Consider the following 17,069-nt stretch of genomic DNA (forward strand, 5'->3'; position numbering starts at 1 on the left):
TTAAGAGCTACCTTAGTAACGTGCAAGTTTTCTAATTAATGACTTGGCTGGGCAATTCCCAGCTGAAAGAGCTGATGCTGTGCATGTATAAACACTCTCACCAAACACCAGCAGTGATTCTACTTCTGCCAATAGATAAGCAACGTACTGCATTGCTCAAGTCCACTGAGGCATGCCAAACGCTTGAATTGGGGGGGTGGCGAGTTATTTATGTTTTGCCATTTATCTTCTTCCTCCAAGCTCCCAAGGTGGGTTTCTCTTTCTACATTTGTTGTTGTGTGTTTTGTTGTTGTTGTTTTGTTTTCACTGTAGGTACTACGTAGTGCAGATTTTGGTTAGTAAAAAATTGGCATCTGTCTGTGGCTGGTAATTCCATCTTCTTATCCGCTATGCTTCTGTGTGGCTTCTTTTACTTGACCTAAAATTGAAACTGTACTTCCGTATTAAAACTGGGATATTTTGCTATATATCTGGAGTTGGAGTATCTTGATACAGAAGTTTTCAGCTGGTTATTAAGTCTTTGGTGGGAAAAATCTTCTTTATTCCCCATTTGTGCAATACAAAGTATCTTCTGTATTTGGGATATCATTTGCTCATCAGCACTTTGTCCTTTCATGCAAATATCTTCCACAACAGAACAGGATACAGCTTCTCCCTGGTGTTTGGTCACCATTTATTATCCAACGAATCTGAGACTAAAGCTGGAGAACAGCTCATGGGCCATGACCTAGAGACAGTTCAATTCAGTAGTTAGGGGAATTTCATGTGAAATCTGAGTTCTGTAGATAATTTCTTGGCATGGAATCAAATATTCTTTTCTCTTCTGTCCCCTTCAGAACAGCTCCCTAGATCTGCATCAACCCACTCGCCTTGCTTACAAAATGTAAATGCTTATTTCCTTCCCTCTCCTGCTTCTCAAAAATGAAATGATATTACCTATAAAAGCAGCTTATTGTGCCATGAAACTGCAATCCATTTCAATGTCAATTGCACAAATCTCAAAACTAAAGCTCTCTTAAATCTCTTCGGGTTTGAAATTGAGATCAAGCCAGGAAATACTTTTGTTGCTGATTTAAAATCATTGTTTTGTATTTCATTTGAAGACTTTTAGCTTTATCTTAGAGTAAACTCTCTCCCATCTCCTACACTGGCACAGACAGGATAAACTGATTGACCATATCGAATAGATAACTTAAAAGACAAGCCTTCACCCCTCTCACAGAACAACAGCAATTTCAACCCTGAAAGAAACAATGTGGTAGCAGCTTCCCATGCCCTCCCATAGCGCCTCTGTGCCTGCATCTGCCTGGCCAATTCCATCTCTGCATTGGAAACTCCTTAGTGGAAGGGCCTGAACATTGCATGTTTCCACCTTTCACGCTGTGAGTCTCCCTGCAAATTCTTCCTCTGATCGAACTGGTTTTTCCTGGATTGTCTTTGAAAGCCTCTCTCTGCCCTGCCATACTTTAAGATGGCTACAAAGGCAAGGGCTTAAAAGGCTAGTCAAGCCTACCATTATTAATGTTCACTGATTTCATCACTGAGCTCTGGGTGACCCACTCTGGCCATCTGTCTCTTCTCACTCTTTTTTTGAAAGCCTGCTATGTACAAATAGTATGAGAAAAGGGCTGGGTTTCTACACACCTGCCAAACGCAGGTCCTGTGCTTTCAGCTGCCAGCACTTCATGTAAAATGTACTGCACTAAGCTGGGAACAAATAGATTTGTTTAACAAACAAGTTCAACACAGGGATAAACCTGTCAGCCTTAAATCATCTGCAGTCTCTCTCTAACAAGAACATGAGGCTCTAAGACTATGCAGGATAACTTTCTGCTCAGCCGGTGCTCTAATGGGCTGCGATCTTAGCTCTCACAGCAGAGAATCCCTATGAGGCTGAAAAATGGGTGTGTGTGGGCTCTGACACACAGAGATGTTGAAGGTCACTGACTCCAGCAAACTTCCATTTTATTTCTTCCATTTATTTTCTTCTGAAAGTTATTTTCCATGCTCCTATTTAATTTATAACTGGTCTGACTAGGTCAAGTTGAAAAAGGTTCTATTAATGCCCGAGATGGAAGGATTTATTTTCAGAGAAAAAAATTAGAAGCAAATGATTTCTTTGCTAAGGGGTATACGCACACTGAACTGTGACTGTCCTTCTCTGCCTGGGCTCAATTCCACAGGTCACATATCTACTGCAGTATCAACAAGATGCGTCCTGTGAAAAGGAAGGCTTTAATACTCTCTTCCTCCATGGCCTCCTACATTTGGTGCTTCCCTGTCAGCATCCCCTTTCATGCATGCCTAGATTAGGACTGACCACAGCCTCCTAACACATTTTTAAATGCCATCAAACAAGCACTGGAGGTGTTAGAGCTGCCTACCGCATCACAAAACTCCACTGTAAAGCTTCTCTTTTACTTCCTCCTAACTGCTTGCTGTTCTTTTACAGAATGCCCTGCATCTGTCGCTTGCAAATGATCCATCATCTTTCCCTAAAAAGGCCAGAAGAGCAATCTATTTTGTGATTTTTTCAGCCAGCAGATTCATCTCAGTACTTGTTCAATTTTGACAGTTCTCCATATGAGTTTGAAGCAACCTATCTTGTTTGTTCAGCACCCGTTTGAAATGATGTTCATTTCTGTAGCTGCACTTTGTCTAAATTGGAGATAACAGCATAAACCCGTTGTGATTTACACTGAAAGAATAAACCCTTCACTTATACTTCAGAACTGTGTCCAAATATACCAAGATTAATACTAAATAAAGCTCATCCTGTAGTCAAGCAAGCATAGGCTTAGCCATCATTCTCACGTAGTTCACACAGTAGCTTTGTTTCAGCTTCTAACAAAAGCACTGCTGATAATTTTGACTATTTAACTTTCTTTCCACTTCTCTTCTGAGTTTCACAGGTTAGCCTGTTCTCAGTCCGTTCTCACGCAACAGAGAAGCTAAGCGTTTCAGAAAGCAGACTTTCTAGCTGCTTTGATCATTCTTTCTCAATTATATTTAAATGCAAGTTATTGATTATTATAATACCCTTATAAACCCTAAGATGGAATGTTATTTTACAGATACCAGCCATGAAGGTATTGCAATAATGAGTAACATGGCAGGTTTTCATGACACTTTTCTAGATATTCCTAGCTATTACATTCTACATTCAGTTAAATTTAATGTAGAGAGGACGTGCGTTCAAATATACCCTGATGAACACATTTTCTGGGACTTAAATAGTAGCACAATTACAAAATCTTCCCTATTTACTCTAGAAAGTATGTTTAGTGCTGTTGCTCCCTAGTTTTTAACTTAACTCCAGAACTGACTCTTCAGACAGCATTCCTTTTCAACAGCCTACCTTTTAATAAGTATTTTTGTTGCCGATTTCTCAGCTTCTATAACATAGTTAGTAAGTGTTGCTTAAAGTGAGCCTAAAAATACTTTTCTAATATATATGTAGAGAAAAGTGCAAAAATGATGAAAAATACCACGTGCGTGGATAGCTCAGGGCATACACATCTGCAATGCTTTTTATCTTCCCCCGTGGTGGACAGCTACTCTTCTCTGTACTATTAAAGCTGCTATATTTAGGCCGTTAATTAAAAGAGTCCAGTTTAAAATAGTGCATACCAACTATATTGTAGATATTTCCTCAAATACAGTACAAACACAAACTATGGATAGCACAAAATTAAAAAAACCCCAAACATTAAGTGCCTAATGTATTTGGTACCATCTGACCTGATCAAACCTCTGTTACAGGAGTCTTTAGTTAGCTCACTAGTGAAAATATAGATGTAGCTACAGGTGTTCATGCAGTTCTCAAGGAAACTGAATTAAAAGAAAAACTAAAACATATGAGGACTAAAGGAGAAAGCAAAAATATGTTCCCTGTGGCTACATGGCAGTCAAGGATTTGTACAGAGATTTAATTGATTTTGAAAAGCAGGTAGTCAGACATCAATTAAAAGTAGACATATCTGACAGCTAAGTAGTGAGTTGGTCATCTAGCATTCTACTTGTTATATAGGATAACCAAAAGATCTAGAAGGGCTTTCTGTGTATATGAAGGCACCAGCAGAGATACATTACAAGGAATCAGCAAGCTAAACTCACCCATCAAACCTAATATTTATGAAATAATAATCATTGGCCCAAGCTTTATACATGTTTTTGCCAAAACACCCCATGGAACTGACAGTATTTGTTATACCAATGCAGCCCACTAGAGGTCAAATTACACCGAGCAGTTTAAAATACATTTAGTAATGAAGGGCAAAGTTTAGGCCACCATCCTCTTATATATTACTAGAATCATCTGGGTTGCCACATGTATCACAAAGTGACAAGTCCTTTAGAACTTTTGGTTAGAACAAAGAAAGCTCGTAATATGATGGTTGGCTTACAGAGATACAAAACAGATTAAGTAATTGTTCCCATAATCCATTAATTACATGAAATGGATTATTAGATCGGAGAAGTTTTCCTTAAGAGAATACCATGGTATAAAGATTGTTAGCTCAGTTTTAGGCCACCTCCTATGATGCTTGAAAATAGTGAAAATGGCAAACTGAACTAGAAATAAAACCTCAAGACTTTATACCAGTCTTCTATACTGATAATATGGCAGAAGAACTTTAATGCAAAGAGATAGATACTTTTGCATCCCTCTGTGTAAGAGACACTTAGTATCACACATCTGATCATACAGCAGGACTACATCAGAATGTTATAAAACAAAACAGATATAGGTAAATATATATATAAAAATACAGGGGGGAGAGAGAGAAAAAAAAAAAAATATCACCTTGATAAAAATGGAAAAACTCCATGTCTAATCAGAAATCCTATAACAGCACATTGTCAACGCAGAACGAATGCCTTAGGTTAGAATGGTTTCCAAACATTTGATTTTGTGAATGTGTGATGTCCAAATACAAATAAAAGATATTTCATGAATGCCTATCCTCTGTGCAATAGCAAGGCTCAGTGTAACAGTGCTGTCAGGCTGCTTTGTAAAGCTCCAATTTAAACTTAATTTACCTATTTCCCATGTCATTCTTTCATCCACTTGGAGAAACAGAAATGTTTGCAATCACAGCCTTCTGACTGCTAAACAGTTTCTGGGCACGTAGGTAGCCTGTAACTTGAAGCAGCTTTCCAGCAGAAAGCCACTTAAAATTTTACAGGAAATTATAGCAGCTAAGATGATGTCCCAAGAGCTGAGTAAAAAAGATGAGTGGTGGAAAAACTATGTTTGCCCCCCTGTTTCTGTGAGGAACCACACACGCACAAAAAAAAAAAGGCCAGTTTTTGCCTTCCACTTCTGTACAGGAAGGATATCCTCAATGACTAGTCTGCATTGTTTCTGCAGTTACCCTCTGAACGCTTCAAATTAAGTTGTAGGTTGTATGTTGTATTTCCTGGACTACCATGAAGAGTTCCAGAATTAGTGTCAGCCTAAAGATCACAGTATATAACCCACAGCTACTGGATTAAACTGCTTTCAGCTAGTCTTTCTGCTTCACTAGCTCCAGATGCTTAACTCATCTTCCATTGTGTTTGTAACTAAGGTGGCATAAGGAAACTGCACACAGAACAGAGCTCTCTCTGGATTATGTACTAAAAGAATCAGTGTTCCCAAGAGACTCAGAATTGTTTTACTAAATCTCACCTCCTCAACCATGTGCTTGACTTTCTTCTGTTGGCAGTGGACCATATCATCCAGATGTTTGATTCGCTCTCTTAGGCTAGCTGCTACCTCCTCCAAATGCTGTGACCTAGCAGAACATGGAAGAATTAAGCATGTAAGTGGGGAGCTATGCAGCATAAGCAAAACAAGAACAACCCCCACAATACCACCATAAATCAGGAAGACTAGGTAGAGAGGTAGGCAAGTCAAATTCCACTGACAGATGTCAATTTGCCCAAAGTGCATTTTAATGGTATTCTTTTAGTCAAAGCGGCTGTCTCCACCCAAGTTAACTCACCTTTGTCTTGCATACTGGCATGCTTACTCAGAGCCTGAAGTGCTGACAATTAAACAACATGACAAAGCTCATCTCCTTAAGATGTCTGTTTTTCCTTGAAGTGAAAGGCATTTAGACAACTAGATCTTTATCATCAGAAAGACACATTTATCCTGACTTCTTACCACTTGCAACCTTTTTGGAAATATATACTAAATAAAAGCCAGGAAGCACATCTGCTGGTGCCCTTTTAAAAGCTCTTCTACCACAGGGAAGCCTTGAGTCAAGGATTTGGCATAGTTGCCAACTAGCAGAATGCTAACTGGAGTAGTATTAACTCATCAACAGTCAGCAGGAATTGTTGTGGATCACAGAATCATAGAATAGTTTGTGTTGGAAGGGACCTCTACAGGTCATCTAGTCCAACCCTGCTGCCGTGGGCAGGGACATCTTCAACTAGATCAGGTTGCTCAGAGCCCCATCCAGCCTGACCTTGAATGTTTCCATTTGTTTTGTTTTAAGTTTGTATGTATGACTCTTTAGATAGATTCTGCATTTCTTCAAATCTGTTTAACACAGAAATTGAACACCCACAGAACTCCTGCCACAAGTTGGTTTGAAAGCTTGCCAGAAAAGTAGTTTAGAATATGCAAAGAAACAGGAGGGAAGCTTGTAATAAGTTTTTGGCATGTTGGCCATGGGAGCCTCCATTTTTATCTGAATGTACAATTCTTGAAATTCTTCAAAGAAAGCAATTGCTTGCTTACAAAATAAACTTCTGTACTTCTAGGTTCAGGTCTGGACAGAATTTGAAAAGTGGAGGAGGGGAATGGAAAACAGAAAGGCTTTTTTCATCTTGGTCTGTGCACAGCAGAAGAAACTGTTGAAGCTGCAAATAGAACAACCATTCTAAGGCAAAGCAGCAGATGGCAAACTGCATGACATGATTCCAATGAATGACAGAATTGAATGCTGTTTCCTCCCAGAAAGAGTCTCTATTAACAGTGAAGTACTCTACAGAACTGTAACTGCAGCACTTTGACAAGGACTCAAAAAACTCAAGGCATTGCTGCAGGTTTTTCAATCCTGCATATGAAGGTCTCACAAAACCACAATTTACATTTTGATTGCAGTTGTAACACATATTTGGTCTCTCATTGAAAGAGAATTTTAAGCACTGATAGCAATGGAACAGAGGTCCTTCCTCAGGTGGAGCTCAAGTGTCTGGTCGGGTACAGACAGGTAAAGAGAACTTAAGAACAGACTTCAGCATCTGAACACAGATTCATTCCTTGCATTGCATAGATTGCAACTGCGTGCTTGCTTGCATTGCACAAATTCCTGTCTGAACATTGCCTTTACCCTTTTTACTGCAGCATAACTTTTCATGCTGAGTATTCAGGGCAGGGTTCACTGAAGCGAGAAGAGTATCTGTTATCCAGAGGTAAAGGAAGAAAGCAATTATCTTTCATTTCCATATTCTATGTTGTATGTGACATCTGTTCACTTTAAATTATTATTTTAACAGGCTGCTGTGAAAAGCTGTTATTACCCTGAAACCAGATAAGCTGGTCACAGATCAATACAACTAGGCAGTGAGATGCTCTTGGCAGGGACCTCCTTTTATGTTTATGCTTCCTACAGAACAGCGGGATGCCAAAACCTTAAAACTGAATTTCTGGGTGCCACAGAAATATAAGTAGTAATCAAGTACAATTATACAGTCTCTGCTTATAATTCATCTTTAGCCACTCAAGTAGTGTCGTATAAACCTCTGAGTGGCAGATGCAATTTTCACTCCAATGGCAGTTACGCTATTTCAGTGCTAGACAGATTTCTCTTGAAACTTTGCCTCTGGCTTTGCTTGAAGCTTTCTTTTGGCTAGTCATGGTGCTCTGTCAGTCTCAAAGAGGTGGTAATGCATGCACATGACACCTGTGGGCAGAAACAACACATCCAGGTGCCACCACACCACTAGATCTTTCTTCTAAGCCTCATGCTTTCAAGAACAACCATTCACAAAGGTCTCACTGCCAATAACATCACCCTCACTTTCCCCAAATAACTTCATAGCTTATTTCTGCATTGTGATGCTACATAACAGATTTCTTCCACACCTTCATTTTGTTCATGTGCATATGTTAATGTGTATCACATATGTAGACCTGCTCCTCCAAGCCTCAAACATATTCCCCGCTTACTCTTTTATACAAAAAAAGACCCCTCTGGCAGTTACATGCAAAACTCTTGCTCTCTTCAAGAGTTCATCTTTTCAAAGGGGATGTCCCACAGCTTAATACAGGATACAGAATGTCTTGTCTTTTAAAACTGTGTTGAGCAGTCTAGAACAGATAATGAAAGTATTCATAGTCAGGATCATACTGTGCTGAATTTGGGAATGCAGGTTTAAGAAAAATGCAATCCACAAATATGTCACAACTTGTTCCATCTAAAATGTACTCTGCATGTTTGCAAACAACTTTTCAAGAAAAGATGCTGTGCTGGTTTGTGACTGGGATAGAGTTAATTTTTTCTATAGTAGCTAGTATGGGACTATGTTTTGGATTTGTGCTGAACACAGTGTTGATAATACAGAGATGTTTTCGTTACTGCTGAGCAGTGCTGACACAGAGTCAAGGCCTTTTCTGCTTCTCACCCCACCAGCAAGCAGGCTGGGGGTACACAATGTTGGGAGGGGACACAGCTGGGACAGCTGACCCCAACTCACCGAAGGGATATTCCACAGCATATGACATCATGCTCAGCAATTAAAAGCTGGGGGAAGAAGAAGGAAGGGGGGGATGTTGGGAGTGATGGCGTTTGTCTTCCCCAGTAACCGTTACATGTGATGGAGCCCTGCTTTCCTGGAGATGGCTGAACACCTGCCTGCCAATGAGAAGGAGCAAATGAAGTCCTTGTTTTGCTTTGCTTGCGTGCGCGGCTTTTGCTTTACCTATTAAACTGTCTTTATCTCACCCCACGAGTTTTCTCACTTTTACTCTTCTGATTCTCTCCCCCATCCCACCGGGGGGAGCGAGCGAGCAGCTGCATGGGGCTTAGTTGCCGGCTGGGGTTAAGCCACGACAGATGCATGAAAGTTTTTTTTAATTGCAAAAATTAATCCTCTTGATATTTTATATGTAAATAAACTTACATTCAGATGGACAATCCCTACCAGACTGCAGTTTTAAAATTAGAAAAAGTAAAATTCAGGTGTCTTCAAAAACAAACCAACCAACCTTTAAAGTTTCCGAGCAATACTAGAAGTTCCACAGACAAGACATATCTCACCTTTCACTGTCAGAGTTGTTTTCAGATTTTGCTCCAGATATTTGTATTTCATTTAGTTCGAGTTGTTTTTGCAGCTGGTGACGTTCCTAAACAAGAAATGTTATCCTTCAGTTCTCCGTGTGTCAAAATGTAAGGGCTTCACAAAGCATATTTCATTGCAATTCAAGAGATCATTTGTGAAATTAAAACAGAAACTGATTAAAAAAAATTCATGCAAGGAGCACAGAATGCATAATAATAAAATCAAATTCCCAGCTATGCATGGAAATAAGATCAGAGTTTTCAATTTCCTATTCAAAGATGTACGGTTGTACTTGAAAATTTTTTTAATAAAAAGATGAGTCGTCACAATCTTTAACTACATAAATGTCAAATTTTCCATGCTATCCCTCCAAAAAGATCTCTCAATCCAAGGCTGAGATAAAAGGTATTGCTCTATTTTCTTCCCCCAAATATTCCTGTTTATTTTTAGATGTCCACCAGCACAGTGCTCGTGAAGATCTATGAGGACTTGGGGACCGAGTCAACACAAATTAACAGAGGAGTCTGCTATCCACTTTAATAGGAATTTAAGAGGCATTCCGTTTTACTCTGCAAGTATCAGCCAGATAAGAGCAAATTAAATAACCAACGTGAAGAAACTCATCTGTACTTAAGAACTGTATTGCAATCCTGTATTCACTGCATAATACTTGTAAGTGGTAGGCTGAAGCCCAGGAGCTACTAAAGTAGCTGGAGCTACTAAAGGGGCATATTAAGCTGAATGATTTTGCATTGTAATCACTAATCCTACTACTAGATTTGCAAGCATTAGACAAAAGGTGCTCAATACAAATGCACATTAGACTAACCAGTCAAGCCAACAAGACTGGCTTTATTCACTGCATAATACTTGTAAGTGGTAGGCTGAAGCCCAGGAGCTACTAAAGTAGCTGGAGCTACTAAAGGGGCATATTAAGCTGAATGATTTTGCATTGTAATCACTAATCCTACTACTAGATTTGCAAGCATTAGACAAAAGGTGCTCAATACAAATGCACATTAGACTAACCAGTCAAGCCAACAAGACTGGCTTATAAAAATCTACTTCTCAGTAACAAATATTTAATATACTAAACTGGAGTTGGTGAAAAAACACTTCACTTGTAAGAACAGAAGATCATATTCCCTCCACTTACTAGAATGCTCTCTGCTTCTGTATTTTAGATAGCAAGGCACAGATCTTTAAAGATAATGACATGCCTGCTCTTGAATGAAATGAGAAACGCCAAAGTACATCCAAGAGCATCGCAGTCTTTTGGAAGGGCTGCTCTCATACCGTTTAGAGTGATGCTATTCAGCCTAAGGACTAAACAATAACATTCATTCTCAGTTAGGTGAATGATACCAGAAAATGAAGAGGAAATTTCACTGTAACTGTTTGAGACAGAAGATATAAAGCTTTTTCAGATAGCTGAAGAGGTTCAACAAATGACATTCAGATGCAGTGTACTATGCAAAGAAAGGTACTGGGATACTCTTAGGCTTAACAATAAATTAAAATAAAGGTCTATTCCTAACTAAAACACATTTTAATGGACCTACCGACAGCATTTCTAAGAGACTTTGGATCATTAATGATTACTACTTCATTGGGCTTTGGAGACCTTGCACACTGAAGGAAGACCGAAGGGTCTTTTTAAACTCTTTCTTTAAAAAAATGGTTAATTTACTAAATTAATATGACACCTTAGGCAGCCCTGATTTTAAAGACCACTAGAAAGACAGAAGAACCATGTAATCACAGTGTCTCTATGGTAGTCCAGGTCCATTTACTTATATGGATACAATAACTAAGTAAGATGCAAACAGCAATGGTGTATCACTGAGCAGGGTACTGAGCAGCAGACAAAAAACAAACAAAAAAAATCAAATTTCCTCCATGCGCTTCTGCATTTCCTTTAAAGGCGGCAATCAACTAGCTCTCATACCTCTTCCATGCGTTCAATCAGCCGGTCCAGCTCACCAATTCTCTGGTCTTTTTCCTGAATGCTTGTTTCTGTAATCTGCATCTTCTTATTTGCCTCTTCAATAGCCTTCAGAAGCCGATTTGTTTCCTCCTTCAAATAAGAACATTTACAGTCACATTAACATACAATATATTGAGGATTTTTTTTTTTTAAGGCCAAGAGCCAGGCTAACAGCTTTTAAGCAGAGCTCAAAGCTTTTCACTACACCTGCCCAAAAGTCTAGAAGAGTTGTGACCATAAATGTGAATTGTATAGAACAAAAGAGTTGGGGCACTTTGAAGTGCATACGTATTTGTAAAGCATCATTATGAAAACCTGAGAAAAACTTTTACCCATTTCTTAGATAGTTGTTTTCCCTTCCGAGGATGCCATCAAGTAACAGCATAAGAAAAATATGCTGTTGCAGAAGATAGCATTTTAAACACCAAAGTTTGCCACGTTCAGCTTTGTGCTTTTCTCACATATAAACAGTATGAATAGAAAGAGACTGGGGAATCTACCTTCTATCTCAGTCATTATCTATCTTTATCAGTTAGAAAAATGCAATGACAAACTGCTCATAGAAAGGTTTTACTTGGGGGGTGGAGGGAAACCAGGGGACAGGAAGAGTTCTTGTTCCAGTACCGTCCAGTGAAGCTGTTCCCCCTCCCCTTCTTAAACTATCACTAAAATTGGACATTATATTTTCCTTTTTTTTTTTTAGAGAATCAGAAGTTAAAAAACCCAACTTACCCCATTTCAAATTTTGAAATCTACATTATCATTACTGTTACTGTGTTTGAACACATTCTTTTCTCAGCCCTACAACCCCAAAAGCTTGGAAAGCTTAGTAACTGTGGCATGACTAGTCACAGAGACAGGAGTGAAGGAACACGTCAACTCTGGAGTATTAAGTGATTGAGAAATGACACCCAAGCTAAGCACCACTCTTACAAACTGGCTATACGTACTAGGAGGATTTCTTTCTCAGCTTTATGTTTCTGCTCCTCTTCTCGCATTTTTTCCTCATACTGACTATACAGTTTTCTTGTCATCTCTCTCATGACTTCAGCATTGGCTTCCTGCGATGATTCCACCTATGAGAGGGGAAAGTTGACCCATCAGTCAGTACAGCACTGTTGGCAGGAGAAACAGAGTTCACATGATGTGAGAATAACGCTTTGAACTTCAGCTCCACCTTGTTATAAATTTAACACTGCTGAAGCAGATTTTCATTTGCATCAAGACCATTTACAACACTCTGCCAGTATAAAAGTCATTTGAATTTGTAGAAGTTACCATTTCATCAAGTTTCATGTTGTCTGAATTTAACTAGTCATTGCTTATCCAAGACCAGGCTACGCCTCTTTCCTGAGCCCTTCCATAACAGCCTCCAAGTCGCTTGGTTTGTTTCCCCATTGAAAAGATATTGTCTCCCCCCATTTTACAGAAGCATAGATTAGAGATGGTCTAGACTCAAATCCTGTTTCTAAATGACCATGAACACTCAATGCAATAATTGCTTTAAGCTGGACTTAAGTATGTGTTATTAACTAGAAGACGCAGCTGTACCTGCCCTCCTCTCTCTTGCTTTTTCACATACTGCTCTTTGTGTAGGCACAAGAACTGGGGTGACCATGGAGCAAAGCAGATCAGGGAACAGTCAGACTTAAAATTAATATACTCAGTGGTGTGGAAGGGTTAATTTTTAACCACAGGACCAGAAACTTCACTATTGCTACAGGGAAGAGGGCAGGACTGGTAATTCAGAAACAGGATTTCCCCCTTATCTTGGCTCAAAACACTGACTGAACCACACCCTCAGATTAAAAACTAGATAGGATATTTACAGCTTAAACCCATCTACTCCATTAAACCACAATAAAAGCAAAGTAAAATAGCTAATCCAGGACTTAGTTCTCTTACTAGAGATGCTATAAATCAGACAAGGTTACAGTGAAATGCTATGGGTGCTACAAAAATGTCAGGAAGACGAGGAATATACTGTCATCTGGGAGAAGAATGAAGTGTTCCCTGCTGATCACTACAATTTACACAGCTACAAAATACCTGGTTCTGATGATTAAGGTTTTGGGTTTGGTGGGTTTTTTTTCATTTCAAGTACTGAAAGATTTATTAAACCCTTGTGTTTACCTTGCATGGTGGGAACAAACTGTTTTACTACCCTGTAGGATAACAACAGTGTATTTCGTCCTTTGAAAAGGGACTGAGCTCTGAAGGACTCCACTTGCACTGCAATTGCCCCCTTTGGCATCTCACCTAGACCAACACTGGGGCAGGTGTAGTAACCTGCACTTTGTGAGAGGGAGTGGAGTTAAATTAAGTTTCAGTACAACACAAAACCTTCCACATTTCAGGAAGCCTGAAAGAATCATGTAATTCAGAAAAAGCCAACAATCAAAACCCAGAGTCCTTAAGATACACTGAACTGGAATATGATCTCTGGCACTGTCTCTCCATCATTCCTTTGCTTATAGTTTGAGCAATGAGGAGAGTAAAAACAAGCATAAAAAGGTAGATGCATCAGGGCATCTGTTATAGCACTCCTAATCAACATCTCTAACCTCAGTTATTGTTATGATTGTATGAATAAACCGAACCTACTTAATAAGCTATGTGGGTGTGTTCTCCTACCTAGAAAATAATCATGGCATATGGTAGTTACTGCTTTTCAACTGCTAACCTCCCAGATTCCACACCATCCTCTTACATTCACCCCTGGAATTAAATCCCAGATGTCTTGGCATCTTTGATACACAATTTTATGTTTCACTTTCAAAGACAGCAATGAGGTATTTTATCCACTAACTTTGTAATAAAACTGCAACTTTGAGGGCAAAATTTAAACTTTTTCCTCATTAAGGCAGGGCACGTATTCTGCAGACCTTGACATGCTTGAAGATAAACAAAGCATTCAGTTGAACTAGGACTTAACCTGCGGTTCTCTGCCCTTAGAAGCAGACATACTTTCGCCTGACTTGTTGGTGCATGTCCTTCAGATTATAGTAAAGTCCAAATTTCTGTTTTGAAATCTTAATTGCATCAGCTTTCCTTTCTTCTTTTAATTGTTTTTTCCCGCTTTTTATTTCCTGCTGACAATAAAAGGTACAAAATACAGGTACTTTTATAGCCTGTAAAGCTTCACTCTGAGAGGAAACTGGAACGTGAATTTTAAGTTGAAATACACTTAATGTTTTCTCTTTTAACCATTCATCATCAAGCATGAATGCAAGTCACTAGAGATCCAAAAAGAAACATCATCTCTAACAAAATTAAACATTAATAAACCAGCAGTCACCTTAATTTCACAGTGACAAATTCTGATACAGTACTATATCCAAATTAATCTATTTTAAGCAATTTTAAGAAAGACAAAGGTTTCCAGAAGAGGTTTTTTTGGTTGGTTGGCTTTTTGGTTTGACTTTTTTTTTTAAATGAGATTAAAGGAATACATTTGGCAGATGCAGGGAGAAAACGGTCAAGCTTTCTGGCATATAAAACCTTCCAGCTTGCATTTTATTCCCTTCCATTTCTCTGAAAGAAATAGCTTAATTCTCTTTCCAAGACATTTGCTGTTATAGCACGTATCTGCTGACCATATGCTCATAAGACCTAACGGATTACCTATTGAAAATTGTGCAATACCAAATAAACAAATTTAACATCAAGAAATTCTTATAGCACTGTGTAGAGTTATAATATTCCTTTACTTACTGCAATGGACACTAATAACCATTTAATGGTTTGAATTTTCACCTGCCAGCATCCCTGAATGGTAATCCCACGTTATGGAAAGACTGACTGCTGCCAGCTGAGATTCTTTGTTATTAAACCAGTATTGATTCACAGGAATATGTCAGCTCTAGGGAATGATGAAGGCATGGAGAATGAAGAACTGTTTACAAATAAGGCCAAGGAATTAATTTAACATACTCCTAATGCCCTTACTGTGCAATATTTTTAGGGGAGTTTATATACCGCACCTTTAATTTCAGTAACTGATTTTCAATTTGTGCTGTTTCCAGTTGCTTTTGCTTCTCTCTCAGCTTTTCCATAGATTGCTCGTGTGTATGTTTTAAATTCCTTATTTGTTCCCTTATATCAGTGTTCTCCACTGTAACATCCACTAGAGTTTTCTAGAAGAAAGAGGCAAATCACATGTTAAAAATCACAAATAATTTGGTAAACTAATATAGTCAAGAGATTATGGAACAGACAGAACATTTAAGAGTTTCCTGATGTGTCAATGCAGTGTGAACAATTTTGCAAGTTTTAACATTTAAAATTATGGCTTTTGTTGTATTTAGTTTGCTAGAAGGTATTTCCATGAGGAACATGCTCAGTGAAATCAAGTCCTGGAACACTATAAAAAAAAGAAAGGAACATGGATACATTTCAGTATGAATGCTACTCCCAACAATCTTCCTTTCTTCTCTCCAAGGGCATGCTATATGTATTAAGTGCACTAGACTGAGAAAAACTGTGACATACAAGAAAGCAGGAACATTAAGTTGTTCAGCTCAGATACGTGGGAATTTGGAAGTCTTTAAAACAGAAAATTCATTCCCACCTTCTCCCCCCCGCTACATTTCACAGGTATGTAACGTCTCACAAGTGTTTAGCATCCAAACATGCCACTTCTATTTCTGTTAACCAGTGAAGGTAGGAATAAGTCAGGAGATGTACCGTTTTGCACAATACAGAACAAATCACATTTTCATGTTAGGTATTTCATAGAGACATGACTAGTGGCATTAATCTGCTGCAGATCAGTATCTACTGTACACTATTTTTTAACAGGTTTTTTAAAAACACAGGTGTTGGAATTTTATTTTTTTTCTTAGTTTCCTAAATTAGCTGCCTTAGATATCCAAGGCAGTACTTCATGGGCTTGTTTAGTGTTAGAATCTGTCATCCATGTTTTATGTATGCTTTTAAATCCATGTCAGAAAACGCAGTTGTCAGCTGTGAAACAGCTATTAAAATGTACCTGCAAGTCTATTGATGCTGATGTCAAGGAGCTGTTCATTTCACTAAAGCTATCTAAGGCTGCAGCCTGCACTCGCACATGATTCTCTAAGGATTCCTGATGAGCATTTGTCACCTGAGCAGGGAAAAAAAAAAAAGTTTTATATAGAATAATGATCAAGTTTACCTATTCTTTCAAAGGGAGCTACAGAAGAGAAAAGACCCCATGGTTAATTTTCACAGTACTAGGATGCTTAAAATATACAGGCCTCAAACCATATTCTTGCACCTCAAAACCAAACAAATAAACCTCAGAATCCAAATATGCTAACAGAACTAAGGCACAGGTATATACGTTTATTTAATCACTGTAAAAGCTGTTCTTTTTGAAAGGACAAGAGGACACTCGGCAGATATCTATTCAGAAAGTTTATATACACAGAGTGGGCAGATTGTAAAAAGTCAGAGTGAAAAGCAGAAGAATGCAAGAAATAAGGAAATCTAGAAAGGTTTGGGTGAACTGTAGAATAGCCTTAATTAAGAAGGAACTGGCTAATCAGGTACATAAAGAAGCAACATCAAGAAGACTTAAGGATGAAACAATACGAAGCAGGTAGGAGAAGTCAGCAGAGAGCTTTGTTGTGTGAAAATTTGTCATCTCCTGCTGGTATATACGTTTATTTAATCACTGTAAAAGCTGTTCTTTTTGAAAGGACAAGAGGAGGACACTCGGATATCTATTCAGAAAGTTTATATACACAGAAGAACAGGGACTGATATGGAGAACAATTAGTGTTTAGTAACCAAGTCATACACAGATTAGGTCAGCAGC

At 38.6% G+C, this 17,069-nt stretch overlaps 1 protein-coding gene across 1 annotated transcript in view; it reads right to left on the minus strand.

The window, feature by feature from the left end:
* LOC103899813 (myocardial zonula adherens protein) overlaps positions 1-17,069 on the minus strand; it is a 53,602-nt gene that overhangs the window by 21,425 nt on the left and 15,108 nt on the right. The window contains exons 4-9 of the mRNA XM_009280358.2: positions 16,260-16,373; positions 15,253-15,405; positions 12,220-12,345; positions 11,231-11,359; positions 9,261-9,346; positions 5,675-5,780 (exon numbers count right to left, since the gene is read on the minus strand). Of these exons, the coding sequence (XP_009278633.2) occupies positions 5,675-5,780; positions 9,261-9,346; positions 11,231-11,359; positions 12,220-12,345; positions 15,253-15,405; positions 16,260-16,373 (714 nt within the window). The remainder of the gene's footprint in view (positions 1-5,674; positions 5,781-9,260; positions 9,347-11,230; positions 11,360-12,219; positions 12,346-15,252; positions 15,406-16,259; positions 16,374-17,069) is intronic.

Source organism: Aptenodytes forsteri, unplaced genomic scaffold, assembly GCF_000699145.1.
Source record: "Aptenodytes forsteri isolate BGI_AS27 unplaced genomic scaffold, ASM69914v1 Scaffold83, whole genome shotgun sequence".
NCBI classification, from domain to species: Eukaryota; Metazoa; Chordata; class Aves; order Sphenisciformes; family Spheniscidae; genus Aptenodytes; species Aptenodytes forsteri.